General features: G+C 40.8%; 1 protein-coding gene across 19 annotated transcripts; it reads left to right on the top strand.

Moving 5' to 3' along the window:
* On the top strand, positions 1–27,444 carry tcf3b (transcription factor 3b). 19 transcript variants are annotated; one of them, XM_055015584.1, is made up of 21 exons: positions 1–550; positions 3,353–3,449; positions 5,464–5,536; positions 10,650–10,723; positions 11,404–11,476; positions 12,017–12,057; positions 12,267–12,399; positions 12,936–12,982; positions 17,559–17,658; positions 17,760–17,857; positions 18,133–18,226; positions 18,357–18,418; positions 19,037–19,112; positions 19,654–19,718; positions 19,930–20,127; positions 20,833–20,944; positions 21,145–21,292; positions 21,590–21,643; positions 22,686–22,924; positions 23,632–23,783; positions 23,898–27,444. In XM_055015584.1, exons 2-20 carry the CDS (start codon positions 3,375–3,377, stop codon positions 23,775–23,777), a joined length of 1,908 nt encoding a protein of 635 aa, XP_054871559.1. In that variant the 5' UTR covers positions 1–550; positions 3,353–3,374; the 3' UTR covers positions 23,778–23,783; positions 23,898–27,444. The 19 variants fall into 19 exon arrangements, with proteins under 19 accessions (XP_054871559.1, XP_054871551.1, XP_023125120.1 ...); XM_055015576.1 differs by having other exon boundaries at positions 18,103–18,226; XM_023269352.3 differs by having other exon boundaries at positions 17,757–17,857; positions 18,360–18,418; positions 19,657–19,718.
* Positions 27,445–27,611: the final 167 nt, after the last annotated feature.

Here is a 27,611-nt window from a genome sequence, read left to right as displayed (position 1 = left end):
TAGCCTTCCGCCGGACGACCTAGTGCTGGTAGCGCTTGTGCATTTTTGAGGATTGCGGCTACGTTGGTGGAAACCGACCGCCGAGATTAAAGATTCCCGTCGTTCGGGCCACCGGGAGACGTTAAGGTCGCGTTTTTTCCTTGACAAAACCAGCCCAGCTCTCAAAGGCGTTTGAAATCGGACACCGCTGGCGTTGAGGCCCTCACTTTTTTGTGCGGAGGGATACGTTGTTGCGTCTGACAATGTGGACGGAGGTGGTGAAGATGTCTACGAGAAGAATGAAATCATCTCAGTTGTAACAACAAAAAAGGAAGACGTGAGATTAGTTACTATAATAGATTTGTTTGCACACAGACTTGTTACAGTGAAGCAAACACGTGGGCCGCGGTGTGAAAAAGCAGGCTTTTCCCGGGACAAAAGGAAGATATCTACTGTGCTCCAATGCGTTTCATGCACTGAGGTCGAAATTCTCTTGAAGTTTTATGTTTTTCCCCTTGCGAGTCTCCGCTTTTCTTTTTACTGTTGGATATCAGACACTTGGAGAGGAGAGGTAAAAAAAAACACATTCTTTACACTTCACGTTTTCGGGGGAAGTTGCATGTTTTCGACGTTGTTTCATTGACACCTATTTTGACGCCTTGCATTTGTCGAAAAGTTTTCGGGAATGTGTGGTTAAAGCGGGGGATGTTAAGTTTTTGTCTGGGTTTGAGGTGGCGAGCCAAGTGTGTGATGATCTCCGTCCGCATCGACCACGGAGAGGAGGAAATTACTCCTTTGTTCTGCAAAAAAAAAAGACTCCATTAAATGTTAGTGCTGCCTAACAAGCCTCATTTTGTTTTCCACCGTGTGTCTCCCCCGCTAGTGGGAAATATGAACGGCAACAACAAACAACAAAAAGAAAAACCATCTTTTAGACAGCGTTTTAGCTCAACTTTGTGTTGTGGGCTGCATTTTCCACACACCAGAAGAGGAGAGAAACTTTCCATCAAATCCCCCGTTTTAAAACATTCCTTTATGGAAGTGTCTGGCCACCAGCTAGACTTATTTTATTGCACATTTGGCAGGAAATTCCTCCTGCTCCCACCCCCACCGTGTCTTCCACTGAACTCCCTCATAATGCACGACTTGAACCCTGATAATATGTGAAAGAAAAGGAGATCAGTTTATGTGTGGTGTTGTTACATGAAGTTTGGAGCCTTTTTTGCCTTTTTATTCTCTTCAGGGCTTCGGGGCCGTTGTTTTGCAACGGAGAGGACACAACTGGAGGTTTTTGTTAGTATTCTAGAGGATGTCAACATAGTTCAAAATAAATGGTGAATGGGGTGGTTGTCAGCAATAAGCTTGTGGCCCTGGATGTGGCCTAGCAGGGCTGATCATATTATATACAGCCTATATGTTTACTATCATCGTTATGAACAGTTTTTAAATGTGATTATGTTTCTTGCACCGTCGGTTTCTTTTGGGCAGGATTTGAATCAACAGTTGAAAATGTGTGTTTTTCTGCTCAGAACGGCGGCCCTTGTTGTTCTCGTAGTAATAGCATCGAGATAAACACGTTGTAGGTTTTCACTTAATTTAACACACAATGGGACTGGGCAGAGATCTGTGCTTTTTAAATCGCATTTTTTCAACAGCCATTGTGAGATCTCCTCTAATTCACTCGTTTTTAGACAGTTTAAATAATTTGGTCCATTTGTTGTGTTTAAAAACCAAAAACGGACGCAGGCGGTTTACAAACTTGTTCAGTTAGATTCATCTTAAATGTGGAGTTTTTGGTGTGTGTGTAGCTTTATAGTGGTTTGTTTTTGCTGGAAGTCTCTTCGTGGGGAAAGACCTGCCTTCTCTGCCTTGTGTGGGGTGACAAAGACCCCTAATCTGCTGGCTTCAAATATTGATCCAGCAGTAGCCGAAGATGCCATTTTGTTACATTAAGCCCCTCCATGTGCTCCTGCTCCATTTAACTTGCATTTGGGAAGTTTTATTATGTGGCCTGTGTTGTCCTCCATGGGCCATCTTGCCCAAAAGTTTTGGGGAAAGTAATGACAGCCATGTTCCTCGCCTATTTACACTTGGGGCGATGTTTTGTGTATGCTCATTTCCTTCCCTTGTCCCAAGGTTAAATTAGTTCCACTTGGCCGAGTTCACTAGACTAGGACTGCAATATTTGTCTCCCGTAAAGCCACTTGTGTTATTTTCATATATGCACGTAGGGATTTATAACTTGTTTGTTCTGCTTTTAAGGTATTAGCATTTTTATTCCTTGACAGAAATTCAAATACTATGAATTCTCTTTGTTTATGACTCAGACTCTGCATGTTCTATGAGACATACATCTTTTTTTTTCTTGTTGTCTTTTGGTCAGTTTATGCTAGTACCGAATTACAAAAGAGGCTGTAAAAGCACACCACCTGTTGGTGTCCAAGTGCCTCTATTCTTCCACTTGCTCCCATTACCACTGGTTCCCTGTGAGGCTTGCAGAACCACCGCTCAGCATCAGAGAGCGGCCTCGGGCTTGCGATGGAATGCAAAACACAGGGTAAATCCAGTATTCATGCTCACTGTGTCATTTGACAAGGTTCTTTCTGAGTTGACATATGGTAATTTGGTAATGATGTGTTTGCATACAGTCATTAGCTCTGCCTTTCACCCCTATTTCCTTGGGCTAACAATAGTCCCAATTATGTCTGTAATTGTAAATGTATTACATTCTCTTTTATGTAGCAATGATCGACATATGGTTGTGTTATTTGCAAGGGTAGCGTAAAAAGAGATTTAAAAAAAAAAACCAACTCATTACTTGGTAGTGATTTGACGAAAGGCAGAGTATTCATCACTTCACAGCAACGTCTCTTTCAACTGCCTGGATGGGAAGGCAGCGTCTGAGGGAAAGCAGCATAAGTAGACCTACCTATATAGTATGTAGTGTTTCCAAGCCTCGTGTTGTCCTTTTTTCCTCCTCGTCGGTCCATATTTCAGCGTGGTAGTAATTTGAGCGGTGTATTTTGGCCAGCTGAGGGTCAAGCGTTTAAATTCTGAAATACAGAACATTTTTTCCTGACCTGCGTATTTTTATATTCAGTGCTATTTAGAATTTGAAAAAATCAGATGTATTCGCAAAATGCTGACATACTGCACCCCTGCTTTGGTATCTAAAGGGAAATAACAACTTGCCAATGTGAATCATCTCATGGGTCAAGATAAGGGTTTTGATATAGCAAAGGTAGAGTAGTTTGAATCATTCATTACCATCATCATCCCTGTTTTTTTTTTATTATTATTAAGAGGAACATGTAACTTCTCTTTTTGCTTGCTAGTGCCATTAAAATCCTCTATCTGCAAATTTCTCTCATAGGGTTTATTAGAGACTGAAGGGTATGAACGAACAGCAGCAAAGAATGGCTGCAGTGGGAACTGACAAGGAACTCAGCGACCTCCTGGATTTCAGTGCGGTAAGAGAGTGGGAGAGCAGTCTGGGTGGTTCTGGGTGGCACTGGGAGGAAGAGCGTGAGATACAGGGCTGGGACTATGGGCAGAGGAAAGCTGGAGGTCTTAATAAAGGGAAGTGGGGTACGGGTTGAGGAAAGAAACTTGGGTGGGAAGCTTAATTTCTTAAAATCTGCTACAAAAAATTTGAAATCTCCTTTTATAACCGTAGGTTTTGTCAGCTTAAAGATGTTTTCATTTTTTGGCGTGCAGAGATAGTGCTGATAACATCAATGTATGGCCAGTAAAATACTGCTATACCTCAGGGTGATGGGTGAAAAAGAATTCAGGCTTTCAATGTAGGTTACTCAATTATGTAGATGATGCAGGCAAGTAGATCTTACTAAAATCTAATGGTATCCACTGCAAAATGTAAATAGTGAATCAGGAACAACTGCAGGAAATGGTGGAAATAATTTCACCCCTGTTTGTCTCATTAACAGGTTCTTAAGTGGGAATATTGTGATCTATGAACTGGGCTGAGCAGACAGCTTCTGCATTTCTTTTTGTCATATTTTTAGTCTTTAGGAAGACTCTTTCTTCCACGGAGATGCTTTCAGAACTATCCTCTAGACATTATCTACAAAGTGGATAGAGGTATTCTGTTTAGCTTTTATTTACCTGTGTTTCATTTTGTTGTGAAGCCTTTTTCGGCTTTACGCTGACATAAACATCTCATAGCCCCAGTGGAGCTGTGTTAGTTTCTTCTCCTAAATAAACCGAATAGCTGGTGGTGAGGCTAAATTGCCGGCTCTGGGTAATTATTATATGTTGGGTAATTCCAAACTATAACTCTGAATGAATATTTGTCAGTAGACTTAATGTCTCTGGAGATTTCTTCTGACAAAGTGGAATTAATTTATACAAAACTTTTTATATCACTGACAAATCATTGACATTTAATGATGTGTAACACTGGAGAACAACAGGACTAGCTTGGATTTTTTTTGTGATTTTTAAAACCTATTGTTGTACATAAATGTTGTTGGTAGAGCTCTGTTATTTTGGCTTGCGTGATGCAGTTAGCTGCTTTAACTTAGTTGTATTCCCTGTCATAACACTGGTATTTGAAGGAAACTACCCCATGCTAAAGAAAACAGCTCTTGTAGCGAAGGGGGTTTTGTGGGAGGTACTCATTAGACAGTTGGGTTTGTGTTTCGGAAAAGCTCAGATTGATCAGCTGCCAATTTGTATCAGCAGATGTTCCGTTTAAATATGACATTGATAATTGGGTGAGAAACTGTTGAACACTGTACAAACAAATTTCCTCCTCTTTGTTTATTTGCTGGCTAATCGTAGAAAAACCACGCGAGATTGGATTTGGTTTAAAGGAGAAGTAAACATGTTTGTGATATATATGCAATCAAATGTAATCGAAGCAAAGATGGCGTCTTAATCGGTTGTTTGAGTGCTTTACACATTAACAGAAAAGATCACATGCAAATGGTTTAATGGTGTCCTCTTTTTACAAAATGTTTGGTTTGTATCGCAGACATGGAAGAAGCCACAGCAGACATTTAGACTGCAGTCTCACGTTAAAGCCCACAGTGGTTTGGTTACGTCAGAGTTCTGAAAGTTAAAGTGCTGCGTACTACTGGTTTTCAGTACTTCAGATACGTCTGAAAGATTTAATTTTAAAATGTTGTACATTTTCATTGGGAACAGCTTCCATTTGTATTGTCTGCAATAGAGAAAGAATACATATTTTTTTTTTAAAACCCAAAGAATGTTTGTAACTTCATAGTTTTTTTTTTTTTTTTTTTTTTTTTTTTTTTTTACTGACATGCTGGAAGTTATCAGTGTTTTTTTTCTTTTGTATAATACTTTACCAAAACTGAAATGCCTGTAAGGGGGGAAAAACACAACTGAACGCAATGTGTGTGTGTATCTGTGATGTTAGTTATTAGTGGAAATAGGATGTGTGAAGTGTGCCATCATTTCCCTTGTTACTTATGGTATCTTTCTGCTTTTGTCTTGTAGATGTTCGCGCCTCCAGTAGCCAACGGGAAAAACAGGACAATGACACTCGCCAGCAGTCAGTTTGGGGGATCAGGTAAGCTCTTAAGCTTAATCTCAAAGCACTGTTCCTGCTTTGTATGTACTGTATGTCTTAGCTAATGTTGGCTATCATTCATCGTTCTCCACAAGTGATTTTTAACTGACATTACTGTGGCTGCGTGCAAGTTTTGGGAAAGCAAAAGCATGCAGATTTATTATTAAGAAATTTATGATCCTTAGCAGTCCTGTAAAATGGAAAAATCAACTAGAAAAGAGTATGTTCTTAAAATTTACAGCCGGTACAGGAGAGCAAGTACATCAAAGGTCAGCTTGCAAAAATATGTGTTCTCCCCTAACCTTTTGTGGTGTCTACCATGCAGACAGTTTCAGTTTTATTTACCCACGTTTTGTCGATCTCTTTCATCGCCTCAGTAGGTGCAACAGAGGTGAATTTTATTTGCGATGTTTCAGGCTTTGCAAAATTTAATTTGAAAAACTCTGCAGCTACATAAATTTTCAGATGCAATGTCCTGGTTAATCCTTCCTTCTGAGAACAGTTTTCACTAGATCAGTTTTTCTATCAACAACATAAAAATCTAGCAAATAGTTTTTGTTAGTTTACATTAGTGGATAATGCAAGTATGTTGGAGAATAAATTTTCCATTTATTGACGTGCTCCAGATTGCTCTGTGCCTGTTTATTCTTTTTTTTTAGACTTCACTTCTCTTTTTTAAAGTGTAAACTAGCTGCAGTTAACTCGCTCGAGCACCTGAGTGCTTTGAGTGAGCTTTTCTCTCTTCCTGAAGGTTATTAGTAAGTCGTGTTACTTTCATTCCTCTGTCACCCTGCCAACCTGGCGTGTGAAATCGAGTCACACTCCCCAGTGTTCCCCAGAGTGAGAACTTGGCCACTGAGGAACAAAGGCAAAGAAGGGGGCTTATGGACTTGAAACGACTCCCCCACCCTGAAGTGTAAAACACTCCTCCCCCAACACGGCACAGGGCTCTTACCCCCACTGATCTGCAGGAAATGGCTCGAGTCTGAGACAATGTCCCTCACCCCCAGCTCGCAGCCTCTTAAACTGGCCCAGCATGCAGCGAGTGGGAGAGAGAGAGCTTGTTGAATAGAGGGATCAGCCTGTGGAAGGCAGGATTCTGTTTGTTTCTATTACAGCAGGCAATTACTAAGCAGTGAGGAGTTAATTCCTCCCCCCTCCCTGTGTCCTAAAGTGTGGCCCTCGGTCATTGACACCTATTTTAATGTGATACTTAAAGCTGTCACCTTTAACTTTGGGAGATCTGCAGGTTACCCTCTTAATAGCACGAGAAAGTCAAAATGCTAACACGTGCAAATTCCATCCCGGGAGTTTCTCGTAGATCCACGTCATGTTATAACTCGCATAGTACATTCAATGCAGTCCAAATATATGAGGAAGGGAGACTCTGTTAGGCAAAACCATATGTACGAGGAGAAGACTGAGAGTTTTGACTGGGCACATGTGTCGACAGGATGTGCAGCCCCAAAGATTGCTCGCTAACAATGCTATGCGGTTGCGAGCCAGGAAAGCTATCTATCATAGAAATGATGACCATTAAAGAACAATGTCCATCTATGACGTCACTTGGGCGGCTTGTATATTCAGGGACCCAGCAGCGCGGGAACGGCAGCGAGCAGCCTAGTGGCCCACCAGACCACCTCTATTCATCAACACAAAAGTGCTCAGAGGGGTGCTAATTGCATTAGGCGTCCTTCTCCCTTCCTCAGTGGCCAGAGTGTGTGTGTTAGTGTGTGTGTGTGTGTGTGTGTGTGTGTGTGTGTGTGCGCCTGGGGAAGGGTGTGTCGGGTAGAGAGGAGGGGAGAGGAAAGAGGAAAAGGGGAGAGGATTGGTAAGAAGTGTGGGATGTTTGAGAAGCAGGGGAGGCTGAGTGTGACGGTGTATGGTGGGAGCTGGCCAAGCCCACAAGCCTTCAGGCAGGCGTCCCCTCTGTCACCTCTGCAGCTGCTGGCAACGTCTCCAACCCCCGTCACACAAACACACGGGACGCGACATCCCCGCTTCCTTTAGATCACCACAAATAACAACATTGTGAATTTACACATGTGGCCACTCTGCGGCGGCTAACTCGCTAGCTGTGTGTTTAAATTTTGTCCCTCTCAGCTGTCTACCTGCGCAGGCCTGCAAGCATCGCCGTGCATTTTGTCTGTGCATTGGTGAGTCGTAGTTGGAAACACTAAGCCCTCAGAAAAGAGGAAATCTCAAAGGCGAGTGGCTTCCTTCTTCAGCTAAATTAGATGTTTTCAGAGCCTGCAGCCATGAGAAGGCTTTGTGGCTCAGAAAATAAATATTTTTCTGGGCTCTGGTTGTGAGTCAGTATTTGTCTTGCTGTGTGAGTACATTCACACTAGCCATGCCAAAATCTAGATGGATGCAATATAAGTCCGGAGAACCTGTTGTTTTCACGCCAACTTAATGACGTTTGTGTTTCTTGAGTTTGTGTCCAATTAGCCAATAATCCCGGATATTCATGGCATTTATGGTGTAAATATTATTTGCTTATAGTAATCACCTACTAGAATCCTGTCATGCAATACATTAATAGTAGTACCACTATTACTTACATTGTCTACATAGTCTGTTGTCTTCTATGTGCTGTTAGTGTAAACTGCCCACTGAGAGGACATATTGACATTCTATATTCAGGAGTAACTGTGATGTAAATTGTGCGCAGTGTTGTTTTGTCCTAAATAACACATGAATTTGTGGATATTAATGGTGTGATACGATTGTGGAACCCTTGAAAGATGATGTAAACAGCAAAAAATTGCAAGTTGTTGCCGTACTACTGCCACATAGGTGTCATATTGGCTACTGTGGGTCATACGAATGAACTACAGCTACAGTTTATCAGTTTAACAACTGCAGTACGAGAGTGCTGATATTTGTCTTTTAAGTATGCGTGGAGAGGAAAAAATATGGTAAAATGAAATAAAAATTTATTTAACGTATTTGTTCTTTTATTTTCATTCAAAATGTAGAGTCTTTAGGTGTTCAGTGCAGATTTTTTTTTAACTCATGTAAAAGGCTGGTTTAAAACAAAGTGCTAAAAATATTTGTGCTGGCCTTAACAATTGGTGTAGGAGTACATTACTGACCTATTTTAAGAGGTTCATGTCTTGTTCTTACAGATAGACTTGAAAGTGTTCTTATTTGGTTATTGCAAGAGCAAAATAACAACATAACCAACATCTAAATAATATAATCGACCATGTGGCGAGGGTAGAATATGACTGTAAATGTTTTTTCTTCACGTAAAGGTTTGTGGGGCATTTTAAGTAATGTTTTAAATTGTTTTATTACTTTGCACACCTTTTGATGATAGTAGATTTATGTTTAATATTGCATGTGACAAGAGATTATAACAATAGAAAGATCTCTCTTCTGGCATAGGGGCTCTCCTAGGCGTCAGTGTCACCTCAGCAGCTCTCCACCTTGTTTTAATTGCCTTCCAGTTAATTACTCCAGTAAGTGTGAAACAATGTTGTCAGACTTCTCCTGCACAGCCGTGCTTTCGCTCTTTCCTCTGCACCCCCGTTGGCCAAATGGAGGCTCCATAGGTGGATGAGTGGTGTATTGAAAATAGCTGTGAAGATGAAGTTACTCTCTTAACTCTGCTTGTTGGCCTCACAGGCCTACTCAGTGCAGGTTATTGTTGACAGTGATAAGATGCAATTTTTGTGGGTTCCTTGCTACATTTTTGTGTGTTTAGTACATGTGAAAATACTTGTGGTCTGCCAGCAATTTTGGATGAAGCTAGAGTGTCTTGAAGTGGAAAAGAGAAGGTGTTTGAATTAAAATACGCCAGGCTAGAAGCAGGCAGGCTCATTGTTGATGTCTCTCCACTAAAGTGGATTTTTATCTCGCTAATTTGGTATTACTTCTCCTGGCACCAAGCTTTGGCTGAAGTGTCTCTATACAAAGTCTGTCATCTTTATTTAGCAGTGAGCTCGTCACCAGTGTCCTGTGCTATTGGACATGGTTGACGGCGGTGTAGCGCTTTATTAGCGCTGTGGCCTTTCAGCAGGGCTGATCTGACAGTGAGCAAGGCTGATCTTTTGAGGTCCCCTCTCCTCTCTGCTCGCCTGATTCTCCATGCCACTGGCATCGGCTCCATAGATCACGGCTGTCGCAGCGTGTGTAGGTGCTTGCACCGCTCTGTTAGTCTCATCACTCATTCTCACTCGTCAGCCAGGCTGCTGATCTCACCCAGACCCCTCTCACTCTTGTTCCTTCCTCTCTCTCTTCCCCCCCCTCTCTCTCTCATCCCCCTTGCTTTCTCCTTCCACCCGCTCACTCTCTCTTTTGCTTTCTCACACACATTTTTTTAATTAGGCAGAAATCAAAGACGAAATATGAATATTCATAAGGAAGCCGCATTAATATGCACAATTATGCAAATCAGCATGCAATTAAGCCTTGTGTCTCCAGAGAGCCTGGATAGCATTAGTGCATAAGACAGGGAGAAGGGGATGATGGGGGTATTTTGGAGTTTTCTGCTCCACCAGTCTTTTGGCTGTTTTCTTTGTGCCACACATCGGTTCTTTCTTTACCTAAAACATAGTGGTTCCATTTTTTGGCTGTGCACATTTTGTTTTGTGTCACGTTATGTGTTTGTGGTATGTCAAATTGACTGAGTGGAATTAAAATGTGGTTTAGATGGCTTTTTAACCTCTTGGATTACATTAGGGTGTGAATGGTTAATTTTCTGCTATTCAGTGACCATAATGAACACTAATGGGAACACTGAGCAGCGTTTCCTACATGTTTTCGCCAGAAATCGTTTAACATTGCAGCGCATCTTGAATGCAGCAGAGATGCCTTTGATCAATAGTGATGCTCTCTCCTGGCTTGTGCAAACCCATTGTGACCAGTTAAAGACATCGAATGTTGAGAGTAAGATGCAGTGACAGATTTCTTTGATATGACTCCAACATCGGGGCATATATATCTGTCATAACACATGGGATAATAATTATATGTTCTCTTTTGGGGATTGCTGACACTCTTTTAGCATTTAGTTCAGTCTGCTTTTTGATTATTGCAGCTCTACTTCAGACCAACACGCCGATAATCTGTATCTGTGAATCTCAACAATATGTCTTTCTTACAGCAATAGATGAGCGCAGCGGCTCTGGGTCTTGGGGCTCCACAGAACAGAGCAGTCCCTCATTCAGCCAAGGACGGGTAAGATCTAAATACGCTCTCACTCTTTAGTCTCACATGATTTTAAGTGTGCAGATCTAAGCAGTAACACCAGATGCCATGATACCGTCATACACTCACACGTATTCAGCTAATCACTCTGCCATAGATGAAAACACACACACACACCCTCTCCCCCAACCGCCACAACAGCTTAGTACTTTTTGCTGTCGTGTGCCATATTTGATTTGAAGTCGTAGTTTTACTTTCTACCTAATAACCTTGGCCCAGGATCCTGCATTGGCAAGCTCTCTGGTAGCCCAGAATCTCTGTTGAAGCCCACCGGTAATTGCAGCTTCACATCCACCATAACTGTCTTGGCACAACTCTGTGTAAATACAAGAAACGGGGTGAAACGGATGCGGCAAGCTTTGATTACCACAAGTTGATAATTAAGAAAGTCAGTTTGAATCCCCCGAGCTGATGCAGATTTGTTTGGCATGGATCCTGTTAGACAGAAAAGCAGAGGGAGGGTAACCGCTAAGCCATATAGGAGTGCAAACAAAATGGGGGTGGCCTTGAATAGTGGTTATCGTTTAGGTATGTGGGCGTGTTGGAGTGTATTTGCTTAATGTAACTGTGTACATGTTCTTTATTTACATTTTTCATGTCTTTTTGAGTTTGACTGTGGTGGTGTTTTGTGTGTACTATTGTTCCTATAGGGCTATGGAGAAGGATCCCACTACAATGAGCATGAAGGCTTGTCTTCTCCTTTCATCAGTTCAGGGATTGCTGGTATGTTTTTTTTCTGCTGGCTTTCTTTGAATTACCTTTAACATGTGACTTTTATCTGGTTTTTGACATTTTAGCTGTAAGAGTGTTTAAAATGAGTGAATTTACAATTTGGTGACAGAAGAATGTTGCTTTGTCACACTTCAGTTTTAAAACTGTCTTGTTGCTAATGGTCTGTTGTGCATACTTTTTTATGACCGCAGAATTGTTTTCTGGATTGCAAAATGTGTATGTGTGCCTACATGCATGTATGCATGTGTGCGTGTGTGCTGTGTGGTGTGTGTGGCTGTGTTCATTCGTTGAGTGTTGGGGATGTTAAGGCACTGAAGCAGAAACCTTCCCTAGGGTTTTGTCTGGCGGGCGGCTTTATGCAGCTGAGCGTACTGAAAAAGGGGAGGGCATCTCTGGACTTTTTGTACTTTTGAAAACCTACTTTTCGCTTGTATTTGCACACACCATTGCATCCTAATGTGTGTGTGTATACAGCTCAGGGTTTCACTGTATGCACTAACATTCAAACAACCCATTACTGTCACCTTACAGGTAAAAATGAGAGGCCACCGTACCCCCCGTTTGGAAGCCAGGTATGTTGACGCCAAGCTGGTGAGAAGGAAATTCAAGTGATGTACTAGTGTAAAGGAAACCCTGTTTTTTCACTTCCCTTTTCATGTTAAACACTTTGAATGAACAGCAGTCTTGGTTTCTTACAAGAAAAACAGTTTCTTTCTGCTATTCTTTCCCACGCCCCTTGTATGTATTATTAGTAAAACCTTGTCTCGCTCTCTTCTTCTAGCCTGGTTTTCTTCCGAGCGACATAGCGATGCCCAGTCCAGATGCCATGTCCCCCTCTGGTATCAAGCCTGGTTCCCAGTTTTATCCATCATACCCCAATAACCCCAGGAGAAGGCCACCTGATGGAGGCATAGGTAAAGGCTGGGGCATGTTGTGGGGACAGTTTTTCTGTGTTTCTTTGTGTTTTCCACTATTTCACTTCGTGTTGTTTCATTTTAATCCTCTTAACTAAGGCTGCAACTCAGTTATTTTCATTTTAATTAGTCTGTTAACCATTTTCCTAATTAACTGATTAGTTGCTAGGTCTGTAGTATGTCAGAAAATACAGAAGAGCACAAGGTGATATCCCTTTGCTTTTGTAGTCTGACCAATGAGCCAAAATCCAAAGATACTAAGTAAAGCTAACAAAACCAGCAAGTGTATGCTTTCTCTGACAAATCTTTTCAATATGGACCTGCATACAGAAGAACACATAACAGCAAATCATTCACACTGACATGCACATATGCAGTAGCTCACACTTGCTGCAGCATGTTTTGTGTTCTCTGTTCTGCAGGTGAAATTAGAGCAAGCACACAATGAAACTGCACCTGAACTGACATAACATTTACAAATCTGTCTCTGCTATAGTCCTTAATTGTGTTGCTGTCTCTTTGCTGCCTTTTTGTAGACTCCCAGCCAAAGAAGATTCGGAAACCCCCTGGCCTGCCGTCCTCGGTGAGAACGTATTTCTGCTCGTCTTCACAGCTCACCGCCAGTCCTCTCTTTTCTCTCTCTCTCTCTCTCTCTCTCTCTCTCTCTGTCTGTTTCTGTCTCTCCCTTTTTCCTCTCCACACATACACACTACTTTTCCTACTCTGCTTGAGCAGTTCTGTGACAGACAGGGTAAAGACCCTCTGCTCAGTCAGACTCTCAGCAAGCTGACAGTTAGGTAACTCAGGCCCCAATAAACATCATTACTGTGGTTGTCTCTACAGTCAAGTGGTTTCAAGTGGTGTTGAAGGTTGATTGTCATGTAGACGAGCAGTTTTGTAGGATTTTGAGGCACTTTGTCAAGGCCGTCCAATTTGTATTATACTTTTTGGGAGCGGAGGTGGGTTTCACACATTAACTGGAGAGGTTCAAAGCTGGTTCCATTTTTTTCCCATTTAGTGTAAAGTTTGTCTTGTGAAAGATGTTGCATGTAAGCGTTTTATTTTGAAATTTCAGCCGCTGCTAACCAGCTAGGCACGACCTTTTATGTGTTTCACTACCTGTAAGCTGGCCAGGCAGTCCTCAGCGTCATCTGCTGCCTCTCCAGTGAGTCGCTCGTCCTGCGGATGGACTCCAACTCCACCGTCCTGGACTGCAGCTGGCGACTATAGTCCTTGTTCTGCTCTCCAGGAGATTTGCTGCGAGCTGGAGGGCCACTCCAACCAGAACCTGCAGCAGGTGGAGAACTGGTGTATATGCCTCAATGCCAGGCTCACCCAGGCTGCAGAGCAGAACAAGGATGCCATAAAGTCCACCCGTGATGAGATATTCAGCTATTGTCGGCAGCTGCAGTGCAATATGGTGGAGTTGGAGTCTGTCTGTGGGACGAGAGATGCAGTGAATGATGGCATGGACCAGCACAACATCAACCTGGTCAGCTTTCAGGTAATAAATGGAGTAGGTATTTTTGAGCGGCCTGACAAACTGCAAGTGATGTTACATGCCTATTGGTTAAACAACATTTTTTTCTGTTGTCCTTATGTTCTCTTTCCTCCATTGTTGTTGTTGTTTTCATGTGCTCAAATTCTGCAGAATTGATGTTGTAGTCAATGTCAATCAGCTGTTGCTGCAAAGGGGTGTTTCTAGCAGTGGAAAGGCACATATTCTTACATTTTTATTGAAAATAATAGGTTGTTTTCAAGTTTTATTCATTAAAATGGTTTAAAGTTAAGTTGGTTTTTAATGTTTGTCAGCTGATTCAATAGCGGATTCATCAGCGTACTATCAATCCACAACCCGAAGTCCAAGCAGTATGAAATATCTCAGAGTGCTTTGATTTACTGTACCAAGTGTCACATTTTGTCAGTGGGCCCAGAGTTCCCAGCAGCTGATGTGTGAGGACGATGACATGTACACATAACTGGCAATACTAGTCACTGTTGCGTGTTGAAGTATAAACCAAATGATTACTGCTGTTAGTTTAAAGAGACTTGACAAATAATTGAATCAGGCTGCTGTTCTCCATATCATGCCAATTACTAAATCATGTTCATAATTGAAGTCTGATTCTTGTTTACTGTCAATGAACTACTTCTTTCAAGCTACTTTAGATTTTAGAGTACTTAGAATTTTGTTAATTTGAATACCACGATATTTTCATCCCAATACAAAATGCTATTAATATTTCTACTTCAGATACCTAAACGTCCTTCATGGGTCTGAGGCTGCTGATGCATTGCATTGTAAGATGGGAAACATGTTACTCAAGTCAGAAGAAGTTGAAATTGCCTGTGCTAGTTGCCGTTAGAACCTAGAACTTAATGCATTAGCTGCCACTGGATCAGCATTATGAAATATTGCTGTTACACCAACATTTTCCGTAACCCTGTCCTCATGCTGATGTAGTTCTCAGATGACAAGGATGACCTAAAAGATAAACTGATATGGAACCATGCATATTCACACTTGTGGCGTCAGTGTTTCAGCTGAGTGCCTTGAAGCAACAAAACAACAAGTCATTTAGGATTTTCTGCCCTCTCCTTGACCCACAATTTCATCATCTTGGTGTGTGTTTCACAAATCTTGATAACAAAACTTGAACATATTTTTGCAACAGAATTGACTCATGCCTATGCTGATGTTTTTACTTTTGAATGGATGAAGTAAATTCAAAGGATTTGTATGGCTGACTAGGTCCAAGTCAGAGCCATGGAAGCGTAATCTGGCAGGAAATTAAGTCGAGCGTTAATAGCGTTGCTTTCTTACTCTTAGTTTGGGATCCAGTTGCAAATGATGCAACGACTCCAGCAGGCTCTATTGATTAGATGGGTGTTTATCAGATTGACAGTATGGAGACAGGTCAGAGTTGGACCTCCTGAATTCTCTGCTTACCCAGTGTTTAGGTTTCTTGCTTTTTACATGAAATGAAGTAGTTTAATGACACTGCTGCCATCCTCCACCTGTGGGTGTTGTCGTGTTGAAGTGGCTGCTGAAACTTCGGCATGTAGACACGCTTAGTGTCTACGTCACAGAGCTTGAGTGTAGGCGCTCTGTCTCTTTGAGGCCCTGTCGTTTTCACTGTCTGAACCTCAGTCATTCCCCGCAGTGTGAACGATGGCTGCGTGGTTTAGTGCGAACGATGAGATGTCTGTATGTGTGTGAACCCCCCTCCCCCACCTCACCCGGCCCTCCGCCTACGCTTCACCACATGATGGCCTGGGTGGGCCTCCCCCTGTGAGTGACCCAGTTGTGAGGCGCAGTGCTTGCGAGGCCTCTTAGCCCCGTGTCTGAGCCCAGATTAATGACTGCCGATGATGATCCTGTGGTCTTTCCTCCCTCCCCGCACTCCTCCCTTCCCGCTTCTCTTCACCACCCTGTCAACATACTCTTCTTTTTTTTTCTTTTTGCACATTTGTTGCAGTCTAAATCAGTAAATGGATAAATAATAGATGCACTGTGAATGCCATTTCCCTCGAAGTTACCTGACTTCTGTTTCCCACCGATACCTGTATACAAGCTCCCATGCCCTCACCTCGTGAACCTTCACCTCCTCTCATCTGCAACAAACAAAAAAACATGGTGGAGCTTCTCTTCTGCCCCCTAGTTGTCCAGCAGACTAACCACAAACCCTTGTGGTTGAATAAAGCACTTTGAGGTTAGTTTGATGTTAATCTTCATCTACTCCCCACCCACTTGCCACAGCCCGTGTTTTTCTAATGTAGAGACCTTTACACGGTCATAACCTGAATTACATTAAACCCCTATTAGTTGAGGATTTTACCCTAGAAATCCCTTTCTTCCTGAGAATACAATTATCCAGCAGCACTAGTCATTGTGTAGTTCTGTGTTCCCATCTAGAGCAGCAGGATTCACTCGACATTGTTCCCCGTGAAAGAACAACTCAAAGCCTATTGTTAAATGAAGCCATCTCCATCATGTTTTCCCCTGAATTAACCGTGATCATTTTAAATCCCCTGTTTCCTTCACACTCCCCTGGCCATATCAAGCTTTGTTTAAGTCATTTAGATTACCTTCTCCTGTCCCCCTCAACACCCCTTATCTCTCTACCCATTTCATAAATCATCAGGGCCTTCATTTTTTCCCCTCAATCCTCCCCCTTGCCCCTTTACCACCCCCTACCCACTGCAGTCTCTCCCTCTCTCTCTTGCTGACTGGATCCCAGCCCCCATCTCTCTCCCTCTCTTCGCTCCCTCTCCTCAGCCCAGCTGCCTGTGGAGTTGGATGTGGTCCAGGAACAGGCAGATGGCTCTGTAATTAGAAGTGCATCTCTCCATTCCCTTTCCACTTCTCCCTGTTAAATCAAATTACAGAAAAAAATCCCTTCTCTGGATTAGCATTCTTTGCAGCATAGCCTCCATTCTCTTTCTCTCTTCCTCTATCTGCCATGCACTGCAGAGGAGGAGAGGAAAAGAAGGACCGAGTGGCGGCTGATGGTGTCTGGAAACTGAGGGCTTCTCATGTCCGCCTTCAGTCTGTGTATTTGGAGCATTTTTTTTTTTTGTTCGCAATATGTAGAAAGGATGCTCGATTGGACTCTTTAAGATGCTAATATTAAAAGTCCAATCTCATCAGAGCTGTTCATTTTTGAATATCTCCAATCCTCTGTTGATGCCATACAGAATGTGATAGTGCTAGTTTGAGAACATTGCTGTTGGATTGGGCATGGATGGGTGTGTTGGCTCACTGAATGCATGGTATGTGTGTGAGCTGATACTGAGTGTGTTATAGGGAGGGGCTGCAGACCAGGCAGTGCGATGTCACTGGGGTCCTAGGAGCTAGAGGAAGTGCTCACTGTGCACTGGGATTCAAGCCGTCGCTGTGCCCAGCATGCCATGGCCACTGTGTTCTCCTCTACAGGAGAGGAGCCGGCCTTCCTCCACCACCGGCAGACTCCCTCTTGCCATCTTGTGGCCACTTGAAGCTAGTGTAATTAAATGGTTTTGTATAGCAAGGATAAGGCGGATCAATAACTGTTTCATCTCTTATAATGCATGGGGTTATTCAAGTGTCATACATTATCAGTGCTGAGTATATTCTAGAAATCGTTGTCCAACTGCTCGACGTCTGTGTGTTTATTTAGGTGTATGCTTCCACATCTGGTGATGAGTATGCCAGGGACAATGGAGGATATCCTGGTGGTAAGCCTGGAGCCGTCTACCCAGGCTCCTTCTATATGCAAGGTAACCTTTCTCCAAACATCACCTCAATAGTTTTGTGCTGTAATCATGTTTGTGAAGCTGTTTTTTTATATTTCCAAATGTGCTTCCTCTTTCCTCAGAAGACCCCTGGTCATCTTCCGGCTATTCTGCCATGCTGGGTAATTCCCCTCACATTGGACAGCCCGGATCCTTCTCTGCAATTAACCAACAGGACAGGATGGTGAGTAGAAACAGCCTCAATCTCGTCTTAATTTTCTACTTTGTTGTTAATTTTCAAGTGTTTTATAAGATTCAGGGCATCACAATGTGCATGTTGCATTATTTTGAAATTGCTGTTAAGATTTTGGATGCAGCATGTTAAATAACTGAACCTTAAACTGTTTTATTAGCTTAGTACATGTTTCAATGTGCATTTTCTGTGAGCAGATTTTGTGCCTTATGCAGCTACTTGTATCCTTTCTCCAGAAGCGTCAACCCCTGCCTCTGTCCCCACAGAACTATCCTCTGCACGGCAGCGAAGTCAATGGCTTCCACTCAGCCCCCACCACCTACAACCACACACCCGCCATCAACGGCGAAGGCATCATGGGTAATGAACTCTCGAATATCACAAAAGTATATGATGGCATCTTTCACTGATTCAGCTGATATGGTCATTTCACTTCTTTTTCCTCTCAAGAACAAACTAACAGGCCACTGGTTTACTTATTTTGTTTCAGCAGCAAACCGAGGCACCAACGCCGGCAGTTCAGGAGATGAAATTGGGAAAGCTCTTGCCTCAGTGAGTCATTCTCTGTTTGTTCTTTTTTTTTTTTTGTTTTTTTTAATTGCTGCTTGGCAATAAAATTATCAAAATAATTTTTCCAAGAATTGTATTTCCTCTGACAAAGATTCTACAAAGAACAGTTCAGTACAAATTCAACTATGGACTCGTGCGCAGATAAAAATCTTTTTAATATTATTTTGGTTGTTTCATGTAAAAGTGAATTCATTGTTGTAGAATTATAAAATAAGCTAAGAATAAACATTCTACATCAGCACAAGTAATTGAATTGCACACACAATTGTTATTTCTGTGTTTTTGGCAGAACTTCTGCAAATATTTTGCACAAACATGAGACCTAAACATTTCAAGATAATGAAAAACATATAAAACCTGGATTTGTTTGAAGTATAAGTGATTAACTAATCAAGAACTATTTCATCTGGCATTATTTTTCTTTCTTATTTAATTATCTGAACATGCACATGACTGGTTTGTGATATTGCATGACATAGAAAATGAGGGTGTTTTTAACCCAATTGTACAAGATTGAATCTTCCTTTTTAAAAAAATAGCACTGATGAATGTTTGATTTTATTGTACATATTGTGAAAGTGTTTTGACTAATTCTTTCAGATTTATCCATCGGACCACAACTGTAATAATTTCTCCTCGGCTCCATCTACTCCTGGATCTCCTCAGGCTATTGCAGGTACAGCTTAATTCTCATATAGAGACAATAAGAGTGTCACATTGCTTACTATTTGTATAACGGCTACAAATTTAATGATAATATATTCTAATCCATCTGTAATGTATCCTCCAAGATGACGAAAATTAGTTTTTTTTTTAATCTTTTAGCTCAAATCGGTTCTGTTCTACCTTGCTTGGATGTAAGATTCATGTTAACCTGAGAGCTTATTCCATTTGCCAGTCAAATGGATGGTAAACTGAGCCTAGGTTGTTTTATTGTCTTTTATTGCGGGTTTTAACTCTGCTTTACAGCCATGAATTTGAATCAAGCACCCGTTCCAGTAACAGAATACCTTATTTAGTTCAACTCATTTAACTGTTTAGGTGATTTAAGTGATGGGGAACTTGTTTTTGGCCCAAAAATGTAATCAGTTGAACTTGATAAGTGACAATGATGCTCTACATTTTTAAAATGTTATTCAATACAAAAATGTGTGTGCAGCTCCATCTGGTGTAAGACCAAGAATTACCAGTGAACATTGTCCCAATATTTCTCTCAGCAGGAGCTCAGTCTCAGTGGCAAAGACCAACCACACCCAACTATGAAGGGCCACCGCACCCACTGGTATGTTCAGATATTTGTCTGCCACATCAAAGATAATTTTAACCCTGAATTTGCCCATATGAACATATTCTTCCAGATTTTTTATGGTGTCTTTTAGTAGGTTAGTCCCCAATATAGTACAAAGATACTGTTGAAGTCTTTAAATCACATTTCTTTTGCTTGAACTTCTGTCATGCCGATATTTTAGCTCATTCTACATGTATTTATATAGCAGAGTAAAATGGAGGACCGTTTGGAAGAGGCTATCCATGTGCTGCGTAGCCATGCTGTGGGCCAGGGCCCTGGCTTAGAGGGCGGCCACTCCGACATGCACAGCCTGCTGTCCTCGGTACACAACGGGGGCCTCGGAGGCCTCTCTCCAGCTTTCCCCAATGCTAGCCTCGCACTCAGCAACAGACACCCTGCTATGGTGAGTTAAATACTCTATCAACTTGCATTTTCTTTCACCTGTGTTTAAAACACAATTTTTAATGGCACGTTACAACAACACAAAGCAAACAGAAGTGTCCGTTTGTACTATAATTTCTCTCAGCCATTTCTGAGGAAGCTTCAATAATAAATGGCATTTCGGGGAAAGGCTACAAAGAATTATCACGTACAACAATCTGTAATAAGATGATAGGAAAAACTTTATTTTTTGATGTAATTTTAGACTGCACAACAAATTACTCTTCAGAATAAATTAGTTTGGGGTTATTTGGCAAGAAACGTAGAAATAAAAGGTAAAAATTTGCATTACTAGCAACTTTATAATTTTATTTCCATGAGGAACCAAACATGTCAGAGGATCATTTATGCCATCTGCTGGCCAAGAAGCATGTTGCATGAAATTAGGGGTAAATTTATTTTCAAGCCCAGCATTTACTGTCAAATATTTTTATGAATCTGTAAAAATATTATCGAACAACATGTTTATTGATTATGTTACAGAGAATATAGTTATTTTAGTTCAGTGGTAAAGATATTTTTCCTTTGTAGCTTCACTGACATCTTTAGCTGCAAATTGGATCAACACATTTTGTTTGGCAAACCTTTTGCAGTCAGGTTTGTAGTTAAATAGTTGTACATGTCTTTTCCTTTTGGGATTAACGTTGTTGTTCTGCACCTTCATCAGCAGGGAAGCAAACATGAGGAGCCCACAGGCCTTCCTCCCAGCAGCACTCTTCTGCACGGCCATCACGCATCCGGACCCACACCATCAGCTGGCCAGCCGGAAGGCTTTACCAGTAAGGTTTTTGCTAATATTTTGTCTTTGATTTGTGAAACAAAGGTACTGACATGAGAAGTAGATTGTAGCAATTCTACTCTACACTCTGGCCTTTTTTGAGCTTTTCAGTTTACAAATCGTATTGTATCCCTTCCTGAAATTGAAAGTCTCTAGTGGAATGAATGGTTTGCATTTTCACATTCATGTGTTCATCCTTAGGTCTCCCTGGTGGCATGGCCCGCTCCACACACTCCTCCAGCAGCTCAGACATCAAAAGAGAAGACAAAGAGGATGATGAAAACTCATCCATTGCAGACAAGTCAGACGATGAAAAGAAGGACTCCAAGGCAGCACGCAGTCGAACAAGGTAAGTCCTTAATCAGGTTTTAAGTCTTTGTGTTTTCACCAGAAACGTCACAAAATAATTCTTCCATGCTGTAAGATTCTATGTTATCCCACAAAGTTGGAGATTTTCCTGTCACTATGAGGACATAGAGGAAACTGTTTGATTTGTCCACTGTAAGGCTCAGCTGTTAGTCACCTTTAAAAGACAGTGTAATTCATCTTAGTCGTTTCTTCTTTCCTGTGTTTCCCACTGATTGCCCAGGCTATGTTAGGTGTTTAACAATGTCAAAATCCCCCTCCCTTAATGTCACGTTTTCAGAAAGGAGGCGTTGACCCTCCAGATGCTCTCTGGCCTTTCAGACCAGAAAGATGAGTAAGTTTCTCCAATAGAGAATCAATTTCTCGTGCTTTGTTGACTCTTGCCGGACATCACTCAAAGCACATGTTCATGGAGTTGGTGTCTAAAATCTGACCGTTGATTGGCAAAGTCATTGTATAATTATGACACTCTGAATGTTATTACCCATCACTCACTTTCACCATTTCTGTACATTTGCTGCCTATGAATTTTGAAATTTAAACTTAAAATGCATTTTGGTCTATTAAGAATTACACCCACAAAACAAAATTATTCCAAACCACAAAAACACTAAACAAGAACTTTAAGGGACAAAAAGATGAAGGCCTAAGCCACAGCTTATCCTGCTTCCCTTCTTTCAAGACATAATTTAAAGTCAAACTTTAAGATAAAACCAGAAACATTTCACACACACAGGGTAGGATGCCAGCAGACAACCTATCCAACTGATGTGGGGAAAACATTTTGATTAAATGATCATTTGATGTTTGAGTTGCTGCTTCTTGAATTTAGTTTTTCCAGACTTACTTTAACATAGTATTAAGAGATAAGCTTTTATTAATCCCACAGTGTGGAAATTTGCAGTGCTACAGCAGCAAAAGAGATGGCGCAAACATGTAGGGACCATCAGTAGAAAGATTAACAAAAAGTATACATCTGTATTGATTCGTATATATGTGATTATTCAGATATTGTATAGATTCTTCAGCATGTGAACAAGACCAATATTGCACAGATTCTTCCATGAGTAGAAATCCTGATATAAAAATATTGATATTGCCCAGATTTGATCTATATTGCACATATTCTTCAGTAGTTGAAAAATGAAGATAATACACAGATTCTTGTAGAACGTAAAAAATTGATATTGCACAGAATTTGCCAAAACTTTTGTTTTTAGCTTCTCTCTCCTGTCATTTTTAGTGCATTCATTTAATACCAAGGTGTGGGTTTGCAGTCTCTGCTATTAAAATTAATGCTGCTAATTGGTAGTCACACGGTAGCACGAACACTGTGTTCGGGGGTTTGTCTTCATCTCTTCATCTCTGTTTCTAAGTAGTCAGGACAATGAAGATGACGAGGACCTTCCCCCCGAGGTGAAGATGGAGCGCGAGAGGGAGCGGCGAGTGGCTAACAACGCCCGTGAACGTCTCAGAGTACGGGACATCAACGAGGCTTTTAAGGAGCTTGGGAGGATGTGCCAGCTGCACCTCAGCCATGACAAACCTCAGACCAAACTTCTCATTCTTCACCAAGCTGTCAATGTCATCCTCAATTTAGAACAACAAGTCAGAGGTCAGTGTCAGCATTTTTAATTTAAAGTCCTGCACCTCTATAGAAACTGCACAACTATGGCTAGAGGTAGCCAGAACTCAAAAATGTGTTTTGTACAGAATGGCACAATTACAATGCCATTATTCATAAAACAAACAAACAAAGAACTTGATGAACATGATTATTTATTTTTAAAAACATAAAAATGTTGTACATGTTGACTCCACATCCACTGTATATTGAATTTTAATTATTAGTTTTATATACTAACCGCTATTGTTAATGTCACTAACCTGCTTTTTTTGTTTTTTTTGTTATTTTATGTTGTTGTATGTAAGCTGCTGAACACTTAAATTTCCCCCGGAATTAATAAAGGTTCTATCTATCTATCCAGGTTTTACTGAAGTGTGCTGATGAATGCAGAATTTTTTATTTTTTTGCCGAATCTAGTTGGTGCTAGCAGTTTGTTTTTGGCAATTTTTTAAATGAGACATGTAGAATCAAGTAATTTTAATGAGATATGATTTTAAGCTTAGATTTGGTTAGTTTTCCAGAGTTGTTGATAATTTCAACAACTGTTGCTACAGTTTCTGGCTCTGATGAAGAATACATCTTTAAAAATGTGTTTATTTAAGGATAACATGCCTCTGGTGGGATTTCGGATGGTTGAACACAGTTTTATTCTGTTTACTGACGAGGCCTGTTTCTGCTTTTCCTTTCTCTGTCAGAGCGCAACCTTAACCCCAAGGCAGCATGTTTAAAACGCCGTGAGGAGGAGAAGGTTTCTGGGGTGGTGGGTGAAGCACCCATGCAGCTCTCAGGAGGCCATCCTAGCATGGGAGGAGATGGCCACAATCCAGTTGGCCACATGTAACACCAGGTAGGCCTTAAACACTGTTACTGCTATTTGTTAGCCACAGTTTAGCAGCATTGTTAAACTTTGCGTTTTGTAGAAATGCCACTGCATAACATCTGTGGTCCTTCCTTTTTACAGATCTGGTGGTGTTTCCCTGGCTGTCAGAGGATGTGGCCTTAACAGATTTCTTCCACCCATTATTCTCAGTGTGTGTGTAAATGTGGACATGTCTATGTATTGTCCGTTCAAGTTTCAAGATGCACATTCACACACTCGTACACACATGCATACTGCCAAAACTGACACAGCCTGTTTGTCGCACTCCCAACCATGACTACAAGCTCAAATGTGAAGAACTTCTTTTTTTTTTTTTTTTTTTTTTTTTTTTTTAGTTTTGCTTTGTTTTATACATGTAAGATTTTTATTTCTCTTTTGGTTTCCACACGATGATGGAACGCCGGAGTACTTTTTTGTCCTGCCACACATTGGGACTTCACACACTGCCGAGAGGTGCTCTGGTGGAAAAAAACAAAGAAAGGAGACCTAAACAAACACAAATTGTATCAAGGATTTGTGCCTAATTGTTACATGTTTTCTATTTGACATTTAAGCAAATTGCTTTACATGTGAGGAACATTTATTGTGAGGGATTGCTTATGTGTATGAGCAATTATTTTTAATGTATGTCATTCCCAGCGTGATGGTACAGTCTTACATATGTTATGTAACCAAGCCCATAGTTGAAGTTGAATTGTCAAAATTCAGTCACTTTTCCTTGTGTGTGTGTGGAAGGCGGCGGAAAGGTCGCAAGGCAAACGTCGTAGTTTTGACATTTCAAACGCAGCTTAACATGAAAAATGGGAACTCTGACCTTGAGGCTGTCTCTGACTGAAGCCCAGTCGCATCCCACAAGGCATCTGGAGACTTGGAATCAAAGACTTCTTCCTTGAAGGTTATGAGTTATCCAAGTGGTAGAATCTGTCAACTACAAAACTGTTCTTCCTCTTTGTTGACCACAAATTCTAGTGTTACTCCAGTAGTCCCTTGTTATAGATCCAGGTTTTTGTACTGCTTTATGTACTAAAGCATACATTGACAAGACAAAGCACAGTTGTATAGTTGTAGGCTGGAAGTTGTGTTGACCTGTTTTGCATTTCAGTCCCTGAAAGTCTTGTATAAAAGCCATTTGAATCACTCACTAAGTGATCGGCACCATTTAGTGCTGTTGCTTTCTTGAACTGGTTTACTGACAGTGCCAGCAGACTTAACAGCTCAAGTCTTTCCCCATAATTGATTATCTGTAAAAGAGAAAAAACATCTGGGTTTCTTTAAAGGAGGGATCTCATCTGTCCACAGTTGTCAAAGCAGATGAGCCTTTGTGTAACTGAGGCTTTCTTTTCCTAAATGAGCATTCCCACTGAATTACAGCCCCTCACCTTCCTCCTGAGTAAGTGTGTTCTCACGTTTCTTACCTGAGAGAAGTGTGACGTGTAAATTCACTTCATACATTATTCTGTTTCATTTTTCAAAATTAAATATATATAAAAATATATATTTTTTGTTAGTCTATACATTGTAGATTTTTTACATAAATGGCAATATTAGTTTGAAGTTTAGAGTGTATTGTAGATGAGCTGTATAAGGGGATATTTGACATTTAAATGAAATTGTTAAAAAAAAAAATGAATTCAACAATTGAACTGGGATGGCAGAGGAAAAGGGTTGACAGATGATAAATGAAAAAAGTTGAAAGCGTTTGGTGTATCCTTTTAATTCCAGTTTTAGTTGCAAGGCGCATCATCAGCTACCCAGATGAATTCTTTCTTTCCATTTGGGCATATATGGACAGTTTGTTCCGCGGCCCTGTCGAGGCGTTTTTACTCGGGCGGCGAGGCACTGATGAAACACGTGGGAAGGGATTTTTGTCTCGAACAGTAATTATGCAACTGGTTTTTGAATGTAGCTACCATACAAATGTGGATCGCCTTCATTTTCAAAGTTGTGTTCCTGTTTTTTTTGTTTATTTTTTTGTCAGTACAGTATAATAGTTTTCACCTTCTTCTAATGTCTGCCCTAAACCAAGGGGCTCTCCAGTGTGCAGATCACTGTTAGTTTCCTGCACATGTCGTTTTTGGAGGCAGACGTCGGTATTTGGGTGTGAGGTAATGGATAATATGGAGAACAAAACAGTGTTATTGTGATGTTATTCCCATGTCATGTCATGTTGTGAATGGTTTCTTTTTACCAACATGTAATCACAAATGGGAGGTAGAGCATTTTGTGTGTTTAATTTCTACAAAAAAGAAAAAATGATGAAGAAAAAAGACCTATACAAATCAATAGTGTGGCCTTTTCATTCTCAAGACTTAAGATGTCATGATGGGAGAGTGATACCTTATCAGTGCCTGAACTTGTATTTTCATTTAAGACAGTTTTATTTTGTGAACCATATCATTTCATTTATCATGGAGATTAAAGAGGTACTTGTTCATTCCCCCACCCTCCCTTCTCCTAATGCTTTTTTCAATTTTCAGGAAGAAGTTTAAATGGTATAAAGAGATTTTCTTTCAGTGTATCTAGTTAAATAAATAAATGTTACGTAGATCTTGTTAAGTTTTTATTCCTTTTTTCTAATTATTCAACTGGATTATATTGTCCAAACTGCTGTTTTAGTTAAGGTCATGGTCACGGGTCCAGGTCGTGAGTTTTTCTTTCTGTCTGCCCTATATTTGCTAAATCACTTGACATGACGGGGTTCAAGAGATGCTGCTTTTGGCTCTGATTGTCTGCCTTTGACACACATAAACGTGTTTCAGTATGTATTTGCTTCGGTTTCAATGTAGGGAGTGAGTTTTATTTTCCATAGTAGCTGGAACCTCTACTGATTTGGAGCATTTTAACTTTCTGTGTATCAGAGTGCAAGCCCTTTGCTGCAGTGACTTTCAGTATATTTAGTCATTAGTGACAATTTTCACCCGACCTTTACTCTTCCAGCTCTTTGGTGGCGTTGACAGTGGCTTTTTGTGAGAAGTTCTAATCGCCTCTCTCAAAAAGTTGCACATGAAGTTTTGTCTGTCATTGCAAGATCAGTAAGTGTACTGACTGTTGCTGATTTGTTCTAAAGAGGAAAATCTGACTAGATGTTCATTGAGTATTTTGTCAACATCCTATTAAATTACAAATTCTGTGGTTGGGGGAACTTTTATTTCTCGACTCGAGTCTTGACGTAGACACAGTTTGAAATCTGCAGAAAAACAAACCCCCTCGATCACTGCAGGAGCATGTAAAGTTTTCAGCTGATGGGCTTGGACTTTTTTGGTAAAAGAAAGCAGTGATTCAAACTTGATTTCAATAATTTTGTCATATCTTTGTTGAACTAAAAAAGGGGTGAGACCATTGAGTGTTAAATACATTCGCAGGTACAGAGCTTGACATCTTGGAGTGAGGACACTGTTGACTCCTCCAGGGTCCTCAGAGTGCCTCACTCAATCTCTCTCTCTTTTATATATATATTATATATATATACATATATAAATATATATAGTTGAGAACTGTCCTGTATATAACAGTAATGTAGCAATAAATGTGCCATTTTTAATAACAGATTATACCTTTTCCAATGTCTGGCTTTTGAATATTGTATACATAAAAAGGAAAATAAAGGAAACCATTGTAATAAAGGGTTTATTGTAGTTCGGAAAATGAATTTGTTCATATTTTCCTTTACCAATTGCCGGCTAACCGACTAATGCATTTACTACAGTTTCATGCAACAAAAGCACCACATTAAATCCAAGGCATGACACCAGCGTACGCTATTGATTCCATAAAAGCAACAACAGCTGGATGGTA

Source organism: Amphiprion ocellaris, chromosome 2 (genome assembly GCF_022539595.1).
Source record: "Amphiprion ocellaris isolate individual 3 ecotype Okinawa chromosome 2, ASM2253959v1, whole genome shotgun sequence".
Lineage (NCBI taxonomy): Eukaryota > Metazoa > Chordata > Actinopteri > Pomacentridae > Amphiprion > Amphiprion ocellaris.
The sequence above is the reverse complement of the archived record's forward strand: the minus strand, read 5'-3'. Positions and strand labels throughout refer to the sequence as shown.